The sequence below is a fragment of the Nicotiana tomentosiformis genome, chromosome 7 (assembly GCF_000390325.3).
Source record: "Nicotiana tomentosiformis chromosome 7, ASM39032v3, whole genome shotgun sequence".
In the NCBI taxonomy this organism is placed as follows: domain Eukaryota; kingdom Viridiplantae; phylum Streptophyta; class Magnoliopsida; order Solanales; family Solanaceae; genus Nicotiana; species Nicotiana tomentosiformis.
In genome coordinates this window covers 18,255,196-18,275,369 of record NC_090818.1, presented here as the reverse complement: position 1 = coordinate 18,275,369, position 20,174 = coordinate 18,255,196, and the positions used below count along the sequence as shown (strand labels likewise).

The following is a 20,174-nucleotide window of genomic DNA, read 5'->3' as shown; positions in this document are numbered from 1 at the left end:
TTAAATTTCTTTAAGGTGTGTGAGAGCATAAAACTGCCTTAGAATTTTATTAAATGTCTACATATGTCTTTTTACTATTGGATACTTTACATTTAGTTATATTTTATTAGTAAAACAATCTCTAACACATTTCACTATTTCCGGTCACTGTAAGGGATTCCCACAAGAACTTCGGCGAACTCCTCACCGGAAAAAATGGAGTCCGGCTCACCATATTTATCTTCCTTCACTTTTATTTTTACCTGTACATCCCCATTTTGCACCAACAATAAAAACCCAGTAAAAACTACCAACTATTGAATTAAATATGAAGATAATAATGGTTTAACAACTCTAAAACTTGAGAGTAACAAAACCACCGGCGACGGTTTTGTCTCCGGCATGTAATATAAGATGAAGAGTGTTTACCTACAGATGCCTTATTAGTCGACTTGAAACTTCCCTTAGCCAACCTGTTTGAAATAGAATGTCTACTAGTAAATCCCTCTTCAGTCGACTTATAGCTGTTAAAATTGGGAGTCAACTTTGATCGATCAAAGTAGTGACCGGAGGATTTGTGAAAGTCGATTATTTATTTGCGAAGCTCATAATTCTCTTCTTGAAATAAGTTGTTATTCACCAGATTTTCTTCAAGCTGAATATCCTAGTCTTTCTTTTTATTTCACAACTTGTTATATTCTTCAAGTTGGATCTCCCAATCTTCCTTCTCTTTTCTCAGCTTATTATATTCATTAAAAACTTTTTCAAGGTCGTTGAGAACCAATTCAATATTTTCCTACAATTCATCACATTTATCGCAATACGTAATAGGAGTAAAACATACCTTGTCAATTTCTCCCATTTTCATGAAACATAGGTTCTCCATTCTTTCGTGATCATTTTCTTCTTCAGATTCATCCTCGTCACTCCAAGTTGAGATTTTATGATTCTTCTTCTTGAACTTAGGACATTTTAATTTTATATGTCCAGGTTTACCATATTAGTGGCAGTATATGTTCTCTTGTTGTTGAACCACATTCTTGTGGTTCTTTTGATGATTCTGGATGAATTGAGATTTTCTATTCTGCTTCTTTCCACTCTTCTTTTTTTCATCCTGGGTATCAAGGCCAAGTCTTCTCGATCTTCACCATTTTAAGATTCTTTAAGAGTTAACTTGGATTCAATTTTCTTAACTTTGATGGTGTCCCCATGGATATTTTTCAATTTGTCCCATATAGCTTTAGCAGTCTCACATGTGGATATTTTCTTATATTCTTCTTCACTGATCGCACAATAGAGCATGTTGATTTCTCTAGCATTTGTTTGCATAATATCCAACTGTTCTTTTGTGTAGTTGAATATGGATTCCCCTTTTATAGGCTTCTTTCCATCATTGTTGTTCGGAATAAGCCTTGGTCTATTCTGAATAACTAGCCAGGCTCGATAATCTATTGATTGAACATAAACCTTCATTCTTTTTTTCCAATGGCTATAGTATTGACTATTGAAGTACGATGGCCTTCTTGTTGAGTAACCCTCTTGAAGTACGGTTTCAGTAATTTGATGACCTGCCATGGATCTTTTCTCACTTATTGTTAAGCAAAAATAAAGATGTAAGACCTACTATGATACCAATTGAAAGCACAAGAGGGGAGGGGTGAATTGTACACCTATTAAAAGATTGGCCGACTACGGTATAGGCTTAGTAGACTGATACGAATATAGCCTGCATAAAATTGTTAGTCCTTTTGATTTAAACAAGTGTAAATCACAATAAACAGTAAAGGCACAGAATATAATATGAGAGCAATAAAGTAAATGACATCAGAAATTTTTATACTACTTTGGAACCAATGTGGTATCCTAATCCAGTCCTCTTGGATTATAAGAGTATTATAGTTTAGAGCTTTTTGTAAATTGAATTGAGTACATCCTTTGTGGTTTTCAGCGATCATCACCAACATTTATAAGGTTGGCTTTCACTCGCTCACTAACAACGAACAAGAGTTGATTTTGACACGCTCACCAATAACGTATAAGATTGGTTTTCACTTGCTCACCAATAACGACACTTTGGTTTTCACTCGCTCACCAAAGAAACGAACAATGACATAACCTCTCAGTATTTTCTCTTTCTTTCTATCTTTTATGACACTTGTAAACTTAAGAATATAGTGTTTGACTAAGGTGTAGAAAGAGTAGGAAAGTTGTCTGCGAAGCTGGTGTGTTCTTCATTGTCAAAAAGCTCCTTTTATAGAATTCTTGAATCTCTGACCGTTGCTCCATATGGTACTTCTCTGAGATATAAATCTCCTTGATTTCTGGACAATCTCTTCCTTGAATTCTTTGTAGTTGCTGCTATATTCTCACAGGAAGATTATTTCCATACCTTGTGTCAAAAATAACTTTTCCTTCTTTAAGGAATTTTGAGGAATCTTCTTTCATATATTCTTTCCACAAATTGTGTGAGTCAACATATTATCTTCTAATGTAGAGCCACTTTCCTTTTGATTGTCTTCCCATAATTAATGTTTTTTTTCCTTAATCTCTAGACTTTGACTAGTTATTCCCACTTTTTGAAATTGACACTCAATGTTGCAGATCCTTCTTTGTGCACATATCAAAATTTTTTGATTGACTTTCCATAAGTCTTGTACACTTCCTTATATTAAGTCATCCAGTTGTATAGCAAAAATCTTTCTAGATTATATTCCTCCTTAATAGCAGTACCAAGCCTCCTTTTAGTACTTTTCCTTATTAAGCATTGAACCATCTTTCTTGAATCTCCTTTTTATTCTTTTCCTTTTTTGAGTGTAGTACCAATCTTCTTTCCACTTCGGACTTCTTCCCTTTTTAGAGTAGTACCAATCATCTGTCCAATCTTCCTCTCATAAGGTAGTAGATCTTCAATATAGAAAATACTTTCTCCCTTGGATGTGTAGTAAATCAATACCTTAATTCCATATAGACTTTTCTTGTCTGAAGATTCTCACTTTAAATTTTGGATGGCTAGAGTACGTATCATGGACAAAAATCCATATATTTATTTCATACGCCTAGCTTCTTCTTCAATGCAATCAACCTAGGATAAATTTCAGTTTTCTTTTTTAAACAGTTCTCTTTCTTTGTCGTTGTTCCATGCATCCAAACTTTCCTTCCCAAAACTTGCTTCTAGAAATTGCAAAATATATATCGAAACTTTCCTTTATTGACTCTTGTGACTTTGATATAGAGAATTTCTATCACGTTCAGATCTTCTTGATTTTGGACAAATCTTAGTTGCCTTATACGTCTTCATACATCTTCTTTCCTTTTTGTCCAAATCCTTCCTCAATTAACAAGAATGTATAAAGATAAATTTACCGTAAGTAAATGTTCTTTGATTAAAACTTATGTGCAGTACCTCAAAAAATTTTGAAGTACTTAGGTGCTATTAAGAAAGTTGATGTGCGCTAATTATATTATTTTATATGTAGACGAGAACTATTAATATGATGGATATTAATTGGATATTATAATAAGTGTACGAGGCATATTATAAATGATGTGGGATCTAAGGATAGCCCTAAGTCCAAGTCAGGTTGAAAATTACATGATAGACTAAAGTTCCAAATGAGTACGCACAAGACTAAACTTTCAACGATCATATCTACACACACACACACACACATACATATATTTATATATATATATATATATAAAAGATCTTCGAGTCTAGTTTCTAATGCTTCAAACTGTTTGTCATTTGGACATTCCTACAAGAAGTTATGACCAAATTACCAAAGGCTGGCAGAGGAGTCTGCGGATGCGAAGCATCCGGGGCCGCGTCTGAAAGAAAGACTGGCAGTGAGGTGCTGCCATAGCATCCAGGTCCGCATCCGAGCTTCAAAGAGGAGTGAACTGGGGATGCGAAGCATCCGAGGCAGCGTCCGAAACCCAGAAATCTGGACCTATAAATACAAGGTCGGGGGAGGAGAGTATTTTGAGTATTTGGGGGTTAGGGTTCTTAAGGTGAAGGGGCGATTTTGAGCTCAAATCAAGTTCAACCAACTAAGGTAAGTTGTTAATGATATTTTGGGTTGATTCTTACTCAATATACATAAGTTCTAACATCATTCTTGCATCCAAATGCTAGATTTCATCATCAAATCCTCAAGAACGCTAAAATCGCCAAAGTTGTGATTTTTTAAGATTTATCTACTAGAGGTAATTTCAATGCTTCAAACTCGTTTATTATGAGTAGTTAGAAGCATTTGAAGCATTTGTTACAAGTTTTAATGGTTGAAAGATTGGATTATAAAACTCTAGTTTATGGCATGAATAGTACTTTTGAGAAAATAAGAGAGAAGATGAGTATTAATCTTGGCGATAAAATTGATGAATACAATGAACCTATGGAGTTATTTGTTAGCAAAATTTGGAAGTGATCAACTAAGTAATCACCCGAATTGTATATTTTGCAAGTGTTGATTATGAAAGGCGATGAATAGTAACTTGGTGGCATTGGACAATTGATGTAGTATCATTAATGATTTCGAATGGGTATTAAAATATAAGAATGAAGTTGAATGGTCTAGCTTGTAAATCTATTTGGAGATTTGGGTTGTTGGAGGCTTGTAGCCAACTTATGAGCCATATATGGATATTGATCAATATTTTAGGTCATATTTTGATGTAATTAGGATATCTAATTGTAGATATCGACTTGTTGGTGATGTTTGGATATTTTAATTAATATCGGAATGATGGAAGATGATTGAAAGCTTATGGGAGTTAATAAAGCGAAAGCGAGGTAAGTTGATTAAAACTTACTCTTCTTGAGGGACTTTCTCTAAAAGCATGTTTCAAGTTAATACTTAAGTTGTTTGCAAATGTGCTTCCGTGCTTGTGGGGACAAACAAGTACGGATGTCTCCATGTACTAGAATATTATGTTGCATATGTAGTGTCATGCCGTTTTATAAAATTTTATTTTAAACCTTGTTGGCAAAATGACACTCAAGGTAAATGTTATAAGTTTTTATCAAAACTTATGTATTGACAAGATTATACATATTTGAGTGCTAAAGATAAGTTTTCATGGAAAATATTTCTTTTGGAAATTGACGAACAGAATAACACTTGTGATATCTTTTAAAAATTATGTTAAATTGTTAAAGGCTTTAGCATGTAAAAGGTTGTTTATTTAATTTTTGTTCAAATGATTTAGATTTTATATAAATGTTATGAGTTGATAAAAATAGATCCTTTGAAGCTACTATGCTATGAATCTATTTTTGAAGTATCAAATATTTTGGGAGTTACTTGTGTTCACCGAGATTGACTTCGGATATATTGTGTTCGTTATCATGAAACTACATATGCCGGTATAGGCGTAGATGGTCACTTTGTGGTATAGACTACGGCAGAGTGCTCTCCCTCGAGAGAGTACTATTTTGTGCTATTATTAGCATGGCTGAGTCGATTCGTACGGCACTACGATGAGACGACCTAAGCAAGTAGGGTATATGATACTTACCGCTAGGTACATAACCTAGCTGACCTCCTTATGTCGGTGATGGTATAGTACTCCCACTAAAAGGTAAGGATGATTTTCTGATGTTTAGGCCTAAGGAGCCGAAAGTGATTTCAATGACTTAAAACAAACAGAATGATTTTGTATGATTTTATCCAAAATCTTGGATTGATGTAAATATTTTAAAAGTTTATATTGTGGGTTATATTTCACTTGGTTGTTATTTAAAATGACAAGGGTCATGAATTGATAAAATTTGTTATCGTTTTATATCAAATATTGGTGCATTATTTTTATAAAGTTTGTCCCGAGAACTTAAGTTAGAGAGAGTCTATGACATATATTGAGTATCAATGTGGTGTACTCAACCCTTAGGGGCCCCCTCCAGGGTCCTAATTACTTTACATGTTTCAGAATGAGATATGATACGTGGCATACGGTCAGGGATATGATGACTCTCTTTCCGAGGTATTATGAAGCACGACTTTTATTTCGTGATAGCTATCATGTATATTCTTATTTTCTTTGTTGGAATTACTCCAAGTGTTGGTTCTGTTAGAGGCTCCATAGATAGTTGTGTTGGATTGTAAAAATTAGGATTGTGGACGTCATGCATAAAGGAATAATCATTAAATTTGATTATTATTATTTTTTTTATGAAAAGTTTCATGTATGATTTTGGAAATGAAAACTATGTTGTTACTTGATTTAAAAATGTATAAGATTTTTAATTGGCTTCCACAATTATACTTGGTCTTGACATATGGGATGGTTCGCTCGGGTCGGGTAGTGTGGCGGGTGCCGGTTACGTGAATTTGGGTCGTGACATTATGTTGGTTTGATATCATCAAAATCAATATGTAAATCCTTAGTTCTAACAAGGTAAAAATAAAAATGGTGAAAGTCAAAAAAAAAATTGGAGAAGGTAAAAATATTGTATCTGATGAAGCAGGTATGATAATGGTGATTTTTGGGGTTGTTGATAATGGAGGCGAGAGAAGGAACAGAGAAAGAAAGGAAAAGATTGCAACAAAACTGGAATTTTTTTTAAATTTTAGTGGTAACAAAAATTGAGGCGCGTGTACTCCACCACACAATATAGATGTGGTTGTGACATTTTAATGGTAAATTTATTCCGTTTTAAAATAGTTTAGGGGGTAATAGAACTCCCATAAAATTTAAGTGTATAGTTAGAAATCCGACTATAGGTGTAGGGTACTTATGCATTTTTCCAAAAGTTTTTCTTTTAATGTTGCAAATAGTATTCCTATAGTGAAGTATTTAGTCTGACATCACTTGTAGGTAATACACGTATATATCGATTTTCAAAGAGAAAGTAAAACTCTAAAACCATCAATATCACAAACCAAGCATACAAGTTCATTTATGACAGCAGGCAATCCCATACCCAAATAGGCCAAATAATGACAAGGGCTCGTAGCACTTGCACAAAATCTATCTTACGCTCTAACTTGAATTTGTGCACGATAAAGTAGGAATTACTCAATGATTATGTGAGGTTATACTGTATGATGTTGTTGTAGTTTCTTTTTAGTCTAATTGGTCTTTGTAGGAATACTAATAACAAACTTGCGAAAATTCTACAATGCTAATCTTTTAATTAGTGTTTTGTATTCACAAGGATATCAATTTCTATAAAGTGTAAACGAATACTCCTCATCTACCTTAGATTATTTCATTTCATAGCTCAAAATACCCTTGTACAATAATTAATCATTACGGCCCGGCCCCTTTCAATTTTGAGGTGGGAGACAACATAAGTTTCATCATGATATAGTTATTAAACTTCAACATGGTGTAATAGCTAAACGTAAAAACAAAGGAGACGATAATGAAAACATTTGAGATAAGACAAATCGTTGAACCCACCCCATTACTGGTTACTGGTTAAAGGAAAAACTTTTGATCTAGGGCCTCTTTTAGCATAGTTGAACTCATGAATTGAAATGGCTGTTTTGCTTCATACAATTTGTTTAGAAAAATTATTCGTAAAATTTTCTTTGTTGGTCTCTTCATCAAGAGCCCGTATGGACATAAGAAAGTTTTTTCTTTTTTTTCAAAAAATTTTTACTTTTTTACGAAATCAGCGTTTGTTCATAAAATTTTCAATTTTCACTTGAAAATATATTTTGAAATTCAAAATTTTGAAAATCTCCAAAAACCTGTTTTTCAAAAATTTTACACAGATTACTCACAAAACTTTAAAAATAACCCAAAATTATATTCATGTCCAAACACAACTCTAATTTTCAAATATCATTTTCACGTGAAATTTTTTTTTCACTTTTTTTTTGGAATTTTACAATTCTTATGTCCAAACGCCCACTAAATATACTCAATTCTCTTACTTATAATCTCTGCCTTTTATTTGTTTGTCGTTCGTGAAGTATTTGAAACTTTTAGTTTTATATATTTAAAAGGAAAATAGTAAATTAGATTAAGCAGCATGTAGTACGTCTCAGTTTAAGCTCTTTGTAATTACAACTTGGTTAATCTGCTTCTCTCTCTCTCTCTAATCATCGTCAACTCCAGAAGAGGATATTAGAGGATAAATTTTACCACATTAGAACTTAAATGAGAAATTGTAATAAAAAAGTTACTGCAAGTCTGAAACCCGAGATTCTATGACAACCATATCCACGACTACTTGTATATCTTCTAGTTTTGTTTTCATTTTGAGGTGCATTTACTAATGAATGATACACAACCTAAGTATTGTCTTATTCAGTGACACGTGTCCAACACCCCACGATGGAAAACAACTCAACGAGATAACGCGGGATCGAATTCTATCCAATTAAACAACCAAAGCCGCAGTCATGAAATTTCCTCATGAAACAGTACGCGGTTTAGATGCTAGACGAGGGCGGCAGCGACGAGTTCCACCGCCGGCCAGAGCCGCCGAGCACCGCCATCGACACAACCACTCCCAGGGTGCTAACCATCCTATCCTACGTTCTCGAAAAGCTGGTGGCACGAAATGACCAGCTAATGCTCGACCACCACGATAATGGACTCACCAGCAACGGCGGCGAAGGCGGCCCGGTACTGGGAAAGAACTTTAACGCATTTCACGGAGTGAGAGCGCCGAGTATAAGTATACCGAAGTATTTGGAGAGGTTATACAAATACACGAATTGCAGCCCGTCTTGTTTTGTGGTTGGGTATGTGTATATTGACAGATTGGGGCATAAGTATCCTGATTCTCTTCTCGTTTCTCTCAATGTTCATAGGCTGCTTGTCACCTGTGTCATGGTTGCTTCCAAAATGCTCGACGATGCGTAAGTGTTCTTTCCTCTCAATAATAAATATTCAATGTCAGATATATTTACACAGTTACGACACTTTAACGTGCTAATTGGTAATTTAAAATAAGTAGTTTAAGTATATACTATAAAAGGTTTAATTTATGTTGATGATGTAACAAGTTTCTATTTATAATATTGAATTCGTTCTAATTTGGATTTAAGTTATTTTTTACTTCCTTTCATTTTGTACGATTTTGCAACTTTCAAAAATTCATGTTCATTAGATTATTTAGACGTTAAACTTCATTGTAATAGTTCAATAGCAACCTACCTTGCAATCATTATTTTTGCATTTTTTATACAAGTTATTTTAAAATCTTGAATTTAATGTCCATACAAATAATAAAATAGAGTAGTAGAGTACTTAATTATTAACTTATGTTTCCTAGAGTAGTGTTAGTGGAGGCAGCAATACATTGGAGAACCAGGTAAATTATATCAAAATCTCAGTAACTAGTTGTCTTTTTAGGTAGTGGAATGTAACAGATATGCATAGCACATCTTAAATATAGTGTGTCTATGTGTGGAAGTGGAGTGACAAGAGGGCTTGATCTTCCTTTTCAGAAACAATAGGTAAACTTATGATTAAGAGTGCAAAATGATGCTTACTCCATCCGACCTATTTTATGTGATGTTGTTTGACTGGACATGAAGTTTAAGAAATATAGAAAGACTTTTGAAAGTTATAACCTAAAAAAGTTAAAATGCTTTTAAATATAAAAATTAATCATTCTTTTTTAGACAAACTAAAAAGGGAAAGTCTGCCGGTATTGAAAAGCTTATTAATTATTTCCTGATATCTTTATTGTTGAAATGTACATCAGACACTACAACAACGCATTCTATGCCCGGGTTGGAGGAGTAACCAATGAAGAATTGAACAGGCTAGAATTGGAACTTCTTTTCTTGCTAGATTTTGGAGTTAATGTGAGTTCGCGAGTTTTCGAAAGTTATTGCCAGTATTTGGAGAAGGAAATGTTGAGCAATGGACCAAACCTCAAGATTGAAAGGCCAGTTTCAGTTAGTAGCACTAATGTTGATGATGCAACTGAAATTTCAGTTGAAGATACTAACATTTCTTCACCATCCCAAATCCCAGATTGACTACTTGAATCTGTGATGAAGTTAAAGAAATTCTAACATGGTTCAGAAAAAAAGGAAGAATGTCACACCCGAAATTCAATCCAACCCCATTTCGGACAATGTAACTCTGCTTTTGTTTCAACCTTCATATATCCGTGTAACTTATCTTGTTACTGATATGAGTTTTTGTGCATTAGGAGAAACCTATTGTACCATAACACAATTTAGTGATTTATACCATCGCACATACAAGTTCACAAAAAAAAAAAAAAAAAAAAGGATCATACCATTGTGTTTTGTTTTTCATTTAATCTGTGTTAAAAACATATATTGTTCGAATACTAGTTAGATTGGGGTAATAATTGCAAGAGTTGAATAAGAGTTTACAAATTAACAGCTTGGTTACTAATTAGTTGCAAGGATTAAGGTTCAATATGTTAATGGCCTGTTTGATTTAATTATCAATATTTTTTATGGTTAATTAACTAAAGGAGACTACACTAGCCAAACAGCCTTATTTTGTGTTTACTTTTTTTTGAAGTAGCTGATTTTAGTAATGGTGTTATTATATTTGTCCACTTATTCTGTATTTATTCAAGTGAAAAAGTAGTATATACAGTAAAATAATTGAGGTACACTCAAATTAACTTGAACAATATTGTATTAAAAATATACCTCTTAAATAGTAATAGTGCCGTATAATGTAGAGTTAAGAGTATATAAGAAGGTACTTTATCAATTACTTAATTGTTATCAAAATGAAAATAGAGTAAAGGATCAAGTTGCTTATATACTATTCGAAATTGCTCAGTTTTGTTTTATAATACACTTTTGGTTCATTCGTATTGTTGTTATCCTTAGTAAATCATCTCCAATTTTGCCTTGCAATTAACATAGCTCTTGTATGAAATAAGTGGACTCCATAAATCCAGAAATTTCTAGAAAAAAGTTCAAACTTATTTTCAACTTTTAACTATGATTTAAACTTTAAACTGAAACTTTATTAAGGGGCACGGATAAAAATAAAACTCCTTTCCTAGACACAAAGTAATACTATTTGATTAAAAAATTTGCTCAACTTCAAATACTAAATAAAATAGTGACTCATTTATTTCAAGAAAATAAGATACTACCTATGTTTTAGTTCATACTTATCAATTTTTCTTTAATTGCCAGAAAAATAAAAAGAAACTAAAAAGGAGAATATGCTATCCCCATTCTCCTCGAAGGTTGTGTTTTTTTTTCTTTTTATTTTACCTGGAAATTTCATATTCACCGTTTTTCTCTTTATTTCGATCAAAAACTTGGACTATTAAGTCACGGTGGAGACCACCGGAAAAGCTGAAAGCTTGATTTATCTATCATCGGAAAGCTCAACCCGACGACGACGAAGAACCAAATTTGCTGAATTGATATAATAATAATTACTAGTACAAAATAACATGGCTGATAAAGACGATTTCCTTCAGCTCATCAAGCGATTCGGCGCTTTCTTGACCGTCAAGATTTCTAATCTCCTCCACTCTCTGGTTCTTCCTCTTTCTCTTTCTCTCTCTCCAATTTTAATATGTTTTGCTTGTGAATTAAGCATTGAATAATTTTAATTGATAAAAAGTAAGGTTTTAATATGCTTGAAATCCAGTTATTTATCTTCGATTTCTATAAATTTTAGAAATTCTATCTGGAGTGTGCTAGTTAGGTCACTGAAGTTCTGTTTTGCTTAAGGTAGTTTTGTCTCTTTTGGATGAGAAGTACTACTTAGTATGTACGACCAACGTGAGGAGTGCCTGTCTTATTCTATGAGTTAATAGACGCTTGAATTGGGGAATTCAGATTACGAAGGGTTAATTTTGAAGTGATGAAGAGATGATTATGATCAAATATCTCTAACAATAGTAGCTCAAATGTTATAGGAGTAATATTAAGTTACTATATAATTGCGATAAGGTCGTTTGTCATTTCAAGCTTAGACTGATGTAGATTTGGAAAGCGACCTGTTCATTGAGTTTAGGAGCCAAAGGGTTGGTAGTTAAGCGGAGAAGGGTAGAGGAGCAGGCTCATTATTTCATACCGTACGCTAGTGGCCTGTGGAGATTTCTAGTTAACAAAAGAAAAAATCTTGGTTAAATGTAGTCCCCAAGTTTCTAAATTGATTAAGCTTGTCTAGTGAAAAGTTGCTCCCTATTCTTGATACTAATATTGCTTTCTATTCTTACTGCTAAGTTGTGATTTCTGGTTACAGACTTACAGTTCCAATAGAGTTTCTCCCATTTTTTTCTTAAAAATAAAATGCATTTCATTATTTGATGGGTGTTTGTTTTTCTTTAATTTTGTGTTTTTTTCTCCCCAACTATTGGTCTTTCCATTGTCTTCTCTTCTTCCAGTTCTTGTCTCACGTTGTTCTCTACAGTACTATTTCTTGTTCATCTTCACACGTTTTTTAAGCAGTTCTTTCAAATGCCAAATCCGTTCTTTCTTTATCTTCATGACCTCATTATATCCCTATGCATAACCTCTCCGCTACTTGCGTTCTGGCAATTTAATTAACCTTCCACAATGACCTTGATGCTGGCCAGGCTGATTTGGATGCAAAGATTACGATTCTAGTAGCTGCTAAAGGCAGTTTAAGCTGCCGAAGCTGAGGGTGGAGGAGAAAAACAAGTGAGGGGAAAAAGTTGAGAGACTCGGGTTTCTAATCGTGTGTCACTGGCCCTTGGGAATTTCCCGGTTATAAAAAAAGGAGGAAAAGAAAAAACGGAGAAACACGGGCTTATCCGATAACATTGCTGGTTTCTGGTTTTAGTCTCACAGATTAAGAGATTGGGTGAAGTTATGATTACCAACTATTTTCTTGACTATGACACTTATTGTAGCTTTGTTTGTTCATCAGATTGCAAATAACTTCTTGTTTCCGTTATCTATTTAATTACCATATCCTGAGGTAACCCAGAGAATGATGCCACTCAACGAGGACTCTCTAGTATGTTCAATTGAATTTTATTTTCCATTTTCAATTGCAAAAGTATAGAACTTCAGTTCTGCAATAATATTATGAAATTTTGGTTTGGGCCAATGTGGATAGCCCCCTATTTATCTTTCCAGAGTTTCTTTTTTCCTGGACCGTTTCAATTGTCCTTTTTCTTTTGGGTCGTGGTTTCCCTGTTAAGTGCATTCTTTTGCAATTCTCAGATTGAACATCATCATTAAATGAAATAAAAATGATAGATATTGAAGGGTCAATTAAGCAAGTTACAAATCAAATGGCATGAAGAGTTTTAACTCTAAGCTACACTTTTTAAAGTGTGACTCGCCAAATCGTTCATACATCTTGCAGCATTCTCGAAGGCAGTGCATGTAACATAGGATGCAGAAAGGCAACACTTCTAAAGTGTGGGTGGCCAAATCATTCACACCACTTGCAGAGCTGGGGAAGGCTGTGGGTGTTAACTTAGCAATTTGTGTTCTCCACAATCCAATAATCTGTTATTTCCCTAATTTTTTGCAAATAAAGACTTTCTGGATATAAGTTGCTGTATAACATTTAATATACTCTTCTCCTAGCATTTTGAATAGGTTGGTCTGTTCCTTCATCACATGAAGGATCTATCAAAATGTTGTACTGCTTTTTTCTGTAATATGATGGTAAGAGCTATTTGGTAAATGCAGGATTCAAGATCCGTAGGGGCTATAGCAGGTCTTGCATTTGCAGTAGTTTTCACCTGGAGACTGTGGAGATCACCTAGTGGACCACAAAGGAGGTTTCCAAAGCGACAAGCTGCTACGTCTAGTAGTTCTGGTGTAAGAAATCATTCAAGTGCAAATGTAGCAACTTCAGGAGTTACCCCTTCTTCTGAGGATTCAAATGCTCAAAATGTTATTGATGAGTTCTTTCAGCCAGTAAAGGTAGATAGCAACTGTTCTCCACAATGCCGCAGTATTAACCAATTGTAATTGGTGTATAACTGACTTTTCCTAGTCTTTTTGCAGCCAACACTTGGGCAGATAGTTAGGCAAAGGTTGAGTGAAGGGAGGAAGGTATATTTCTTCATTTCTTCTATTGTTATGTATTAAGTGATTGGATTGAGTACCTCATATTGCATTCCTTCTTTTGTATCCGCAAATAAATAGAAAAATGTATTCGAAATTATTTAATGCATCCAGCCCTTTCAGCTAGCATACAGGTGAGAATACATTACTCTATTGGAAATCCAGGTTTTGCTTGCTTATGATGGATTGGTGATGACAGATTTTTTATGTAACATACATAATATTGATTAAAGAGAGAGTCGGGATTGAGGAGCACATTCTAAAATAATAGCAAAGAAATATGGGATTGTGGAGGAGGAACGGCTAGAGGACTAAAAACATCACACCCCCTTTCGGGTGCGGCCTGTAGAGAAACATTTCGAACGGGTGGGAAGAACTTAGAGGTGACACCACTCTCAAGGTAGAGGAAGGGAGCAGGGTCAATTTTTGGGGACACATGTGATGCTGGAAAAATTCGGAGACTTCGCTTTCGAGCATCTGTAAAATTTATGCCAGGAGGAGATGACATTCCAACAGTCTCTGAGGTTCCAAGGAGAGGAAGTCCAGTGGGACTTAACAGGAGTCTTCAAGGCTGTAGTAGCGGAATTCTGAAATGTTGTTGAATTGCCGAATTAATTAAAGTTTTTCCCCCATGACAACCCAGATTCTTGGAAGTTGGGGGAAGGGTTATGGACTGTTCTGTGTCATCCTTTATCTTTTTGTACCCTTATAGGTACATTGATAAGAATGCTTATATAATTAGCGAATCTGCTCCTGTTACATCTTGAAGTATGTGGTAGGATTGGTCTGTACTTCAATTTGAAGAGAACCATATATTATGCGACCTAATTTTTGGAGAAAGAATCAATCCAGGAGTTCTCTTCAGGCTTAAGTAGATAAGAATCTTTCTTAATAATTTGTTTGGTAATGGTGGATTCTAATGGCTTTCTAGATGGCAGCACCAATAAGACACGTGATTTGGATATGGTTTTTAATTACAGGTGACATGTAGGTTGCTTGGAGTGATCTTGGAGGAAACTAACCCAGAGGAGCTTCAGGTAATTATTACTTCAGGTATTGATTATGGACCGGTGTATAGATGCTGTTGACGTTGTTTATACTATGTCTTGACAGCAACAAGCTACTGTACGATCCTCTGTGCTCGAAGTGTTACTCGAAATCACCAAATTTTGTGACCTTTATCTCATGGAAAGAGTTCTTGATGATGAAAGTGAAGTAAGTGCTCACTCTATATATTATATTTGTTAATTTCTGATTGTTACTGATGTAAACCCTTATTATATCCTGGTTGCCTGTTTCAGAGCGAATAATATTATGGAGAGATTAGAGATGCCATTTTATGTCCTTTTTTCAGAAGAAATGGGTTTGGGGGGGTACCAACTTTTGTGGGCATGATTCATTAGCTTTCTGCACAGAACAAATTAGCTCTCTAAAGTCATCCTAAATTGAAAATCTGAAGAGATGCAATTAGTTTCTTTCAGCAAGATAAAAAAGACTACAGTTCGACAATGGTATAGATCAACCTAGAATCATCCTGCCGTGCCTTTATAGTGGCAAAGACTTCACTTATTGGTCTTTGTTAATTTTCATAAATTTCTTTTCTAGAGCTCAAACTCGAGACCATTTTGTTCTTGCCTAAGTGCCTACCATGAAGCACCGTGCAAGATTTGAGTCAGAGCCAATTGATTCTGAGATGGCATTGTATTTGGCTTTCCTTTTGGGATTTCTCATTTGCAAATTCCTGGTCATGCAACTTTTCTATGTCTGCTCGGAGTTTGGAACATGGACCAATTTTTTTTTTTTTTTTTGATAAGGTAATAAAGTTCATTAATAAGGGCGAAAACAAGCCCGTATACAATAAGTATACCCAAAAAGTAGAAAACCTTACAAAAACATGGACCAAATTCTTAAGAGTGAGACTTAGAGAAATCCTAAAAGGAGAACCAGAACTCAAACTCTAATGTGGGGATGCACAACTTAAGTTTTTCCAATTAGCAGGTACAGTACGTTGTGACTTTCAGTATTTTGCTTTGTTGAACTTGCATGAATCCTCAAACTAGAATTTTAAGATTTATGTTCCTTTTTTAGGATTTCCTCAAGCAAAAGCTTAAATTCATGTTGGGTTGTATATCTTGCACTATGCTTGCTAGCCACCTTGTCATTTTTAGCAGCCACAAATTCTTAAACATGTGGGCATTATTTCAGAATGTGTAAATGCTGTGTATGATGAATCTGCATGTCTATCAACATTTACATTGTTTATTTCTATACATATTCATGGTATGAGCTTATATGTGCAGAGAAAAGTCCTCCTAGCTTTAGAGAATGCTGGAGTATTTACATCTGGCGGCCTGGTCAAAGACAAGGTAGCAGCTAAATAGCTTTTAACCATCTGTAAGAAGAAGCAAACCGTGTTGATACATTGTTAACCTTTCGGTTTCTCTTACGAGAAAAGATCGACTTGTTCCCTTTTCCAACTGTTTGCTGCACATTTAGGGATGCATAGTTGCTTGTGAATGTATGTTCTTTCTCTAATAACCTGAGCTCATCGAAGTTTCATCTATGGTGTGGATAGGTGAACTTTTTTCCAGTTTTGTTTGGCTGGTCGCAATCTATTTTTCCTGTTCTCTTTTCCTTTTTCATCTGAGGGATCTTTTTCTAGCTAGGCAGACATGTTACCTGAAATCCAAGAATGATGAAATCCCTTTATGATCCACCCAAAAAAATGAAAAATGAAAACAAAAAGAAAGAAAGAATAACAGAATCCCATGAATATAAATGAATTCTCTTAAAAAATGTTGATGATGGTAAGTCACACATTCAACTTATGTGGTGTTTCTCTTAAAACTTTTTAGTGGACTAGTGTGAGTTAAACTTTACAGAGTAAGTGCAAGAAGAATATGAATTAACATGAAATTGAAATACCCTCCAGATGGCCCATAGGGCTTTGGTCTAGTGATACGAGCGCAGCGTATGATGTGTGGGTTAGGTGCAGGTCACGAGTTCAAAACCTACTGTAGACATATGGCAGGTATTTAAGTGGAGATGGATAGATGGATGGGTCCATTATCCACCGAGTTTGCAGATACTACATTTTAAATGCAAGGGAATATGTAGAATTGATTACTAAGAAGAAAATGTGTCCGTCTATGTGTGAGTGAGGATTGAATATTTGCAAATTGAATCATCTGAATAGTAATTGATGGCTATTGGCTCAGATGCCATAGTAACTTCTAACGCAAAAGTTAAGGCGCCATAACCTAATAAATGATTGTCAACAGAGTTCATTGGACATCCTTAGTTGGCAGGTACGTACCATTACTCATGTGAATATGTTGGTTTGCAGCTAGGAGGAAGCAAAAGAAAAGGAAGTCTCACAATTTTCACCATATTAATAGTTAAAAGAAGCTCAGATTTTGCCTTTTTTCTTTTTTTTTTTTTTTGGTGTGGGGAAGGGGAGAGCTAAGTGCCTTCACGTCTATCAGTCTTCATTCACAGCTAGTGCCTCTGTTTGTGCCTTCTACTGTTTGTTTTAGTTCCATGTCAAGTTGGCTTTTGTATAGACTACCCTTTTTTTTAACTTCTGTATAGACTACCTTCAGTGATTTTTATTTTTTTTATTTTTTTTTTTTCTGTTGAACTGCCCTTCATCTCCCCAGTAATGACCTAGTGTGATGCAGATTAAGAATAAATGTTCTAATTGATTATCATGTCAAGTTTGACATAGAAGAGTTAAAGATATTGGTTTGAAATGTGAAGAGGTGCAAAAGTAAGTCGGCAGGATGTCACATCAAGAATGTAAATTGCGAGGGAAATTCCATTTCAAAAAAGATTTCTTTTTTCCATTTGAAAAATGTAGATTGCGAGGGAAATTCTGATTTCCTGTGATGCTTTCCATTTTACAAATCTCTATCTTCTAATTGATAGCCGAGGGTCTTTCGGAAACAGCCTCTCTGCTCCTTTGGGGTAGGGGTAAGGTCTGCGTACACACCACCCTCCCCAGACAGTGGAATTTTACTGGGTTGTTGTTGTTGTATCTTCTAATTGATGTCCATCAAGTTCTTGGTCAAAGTAGACTTATTTTTGTCCTCATAATTTTTTTGTCTAGTTTTATGCATCGTATGTTACTGATAAGACTGGAAATGCAGGTTCTATTTTGTAGCACTGAGATTGGACGCACATCCTTTGTTCGACAACTAGAACCTGATTGGCACATAGATACAAATCCGGAAATCACTTTTCAGCTAGCGGTACTCTTCATTTCCTTTGACTAAGAACTTGATCAATGAGCTCATCATCATGTTAATTGTTTGTTCTTTCAATAAAAGTAATTAATCAGCTGAAAAGTGTAAATAGATCAGATGATAAATCCAACCATTGATCTGTTATGTGTTTCTTCTTCTCCGCTTCTCTGTTTGTAATGGTATCATTCTACTACTGCTCTAATTAATTTTGCAATCTCTTTCTACTATTCTACTACTGCTCTAATTAATTTTTGCAATCTCTTTCTACTATTGCTCAAATTAATCTTTAAATTTTCCTTATCCTTCCATACCTTCTGTTAAAGACGCAGTTTGCTAGCAATTTGGATTCAATTCATATTGCAATTGCAGAGGTTATCCATTAGCTATAATTTGTGCACCATGCTGGTTGTAAATGAAATATGTCAGTGCGGGATAAGTATAAAATTTCGAGAATCTCTTTTTTTAAGAACCTCTAATTTGTTTTAATGGATAATTATTGAGTACCGGAATGAAATAGTTCAAATGTTATGGAATGGATGCAGGGATCTATAGCCGATCCTACTAATTTGAGATCAAATAAAATGTCAATGCAAGGATAAGTGTAAGATTTAGAGAACCTCTAATATTTCTTGGAAGATAATTATTGAGTATTGGATGAATGGTCCAACTAGAATGAAATGAATATAGGCACCCAAGGGTATGGCCTAGTGGTCAATTCAGTGGGTGAGAAGTCTCAGGTCCAAATCCCAGCGGAGGCAAAAAACACTAGGTGATTTCTTCCCATTTGTCCAAGCCTTGGTGGTTAGAGTTACCTGGTATCTGTTAATGGTAGAGACGACAGGTATCCCATGGAATTAGTCGAGGTGTGCACAAGTTTGCTCGGACACCACGGTTATAAAAAAAGAATGGAATGAATGTAGAGGATTTGTATAGTCGATCCTATCTAGTTTGAGATTAAAGTGATAGTTGTTGCTCATCGTAAATGAGGAGACCATAATGAAGGAGATATTGGGACTAGATGAGAGGGATAGAGTAGTGGTTTTTGCATTTGAGTATCTTCATTTACGGGAGTGCATGCTGACCAGCATGTGTGCGCAGACAGAAATGTTAAGATTGGTTCCTCAACGTGAAATATTTGAAGACTCAATTTTCCATTTTCTTCCCCTTACCTACTACCCGAAACTTCTTATGCAAATAATGGCACTTTTATACATGTAAGATCATTGATATCAAGTGTGCATGTGTAAGGCATGCATCCATAATCAATATTTTAGGTTGGGAGAAACATGGTTTTATTTTGGATGTATTAAAAATAAAGCTGGTGTTGGTGGAGCAGAAGCAATTTGTTTAGTCTTACAGCGTTCCATGGTACCATTGCTAATGCATTGGTGGGGCAGATAAGCTGCTTAGAGTTGAAACATATTGATATTTTCCGTCTCGACGGCTTACAAACTATTTTGTGACAATGTGAATGCCACATTCGTGTACGAAGTTACTTGTCTTGCTTCTTTACAAAGCGCGTTTGTGATCCAATGTATCTTCTGTTTTGTTCTACCTAATGATGTTTAATTCTTTACTGGTTGCAGAGATTCATCAAATATCAGCTACACGTTTCAGCTACCAAGCCAGAAAGAACAGCAATCAATGTCTTCAACTCAACATCATTGGAGCAGTTCTTTGGAACTGTTTAGATGCAACCAACAAGAGCTCTAGCAAATTTCGTTTATTTTAGTTTTTTTTCTTTTTCTTTTTCTTTTTCCTTTTCTTCTCCTCTTAACTCTCTTCGGCATGTGAGAAATTTCCATATGTTTGACTTCTCATTTTTAATTGTTTTTCTTGGTACCTACAGCTTCATAGTTTGAGGTTAAAGGGCACTATTTGTAACACTGGTATTGTCTGAACAAATCCATCAATTTGCTGTGTATCAATATCTCCTCTTTTTTCAAGCATAGACGTGAGTGCCATTATAATGTACTAG

At 34.8% G+C, this 20,174-nt stretch overlaps 3 protein-coding genes across 3 annotated transcripts; 2 read left to right on the top strand and 1 right to left on the bottom strand.

The window, feature by feature from the left end:
• Nucleotides 1–1,131: 1,131 nt before the first annotated feature.
• On the bottom strand, nt 1,132–1,554 carry LOC117276888 (uncharacterized). Its single transcript, XM_033656291.1, has one exon. It carries the CDS (start codon nt 1,552–1,554, stop codon nt 1,132–1,134), a length of 423 nt encoding a protein of 140 aa, XP_033512182.1.
• A 6,761-nt stretch (nt 1,555–8,315) lies between these two features.
• On the top strand, nt 8,316–10,108 carry LOC104096800 (cyclin-U1-1). The gene is made up of 2 exons (XM_009603230.4): nt 8,316–8,795; nt 9,647–10,108. Exons 1-2 carry the CDS (start codon nt 8,368–8,370, stop codon nt 9,924–9,926), a joined length of 708 nt encoding a protein of 235 aa, XP_009601525.1. The 5' UTR covers nt 8,316–8,367; the 3' UTR covers nt 9,927–10,108.
• A 1,026-nt stretch (nt 10,109–11,134) lies between these two features.
• LOC104096801 (peroxisome biogenesis protein 22) lies at nt 11,135–20,145 on the top strand. The gene is made up of 8 exons (XM_009603231.4): nt 11,135–11,434; nt 13,572–13,808; nt 13,893–13,940; nt 14,933–14,989; nt 15,066–15,167; nt 16,253–16,318; nt 18,101–18,202; nt 19,783–20,145. Exons 1-8 carry the CDS (start codon nt 11,348–11,350, stop codon nt 19,885–19,887), a joined length of 804 nt encoding a protein of 267 aa, XP_009601526.1. The 5' UTR covers nt 11,135–11,347; the 3' UTR covers nt 19,888–20,145.
• The last annotated feature ends 29 nt before the right edge of the window (nt 20,146–20,174 follow it).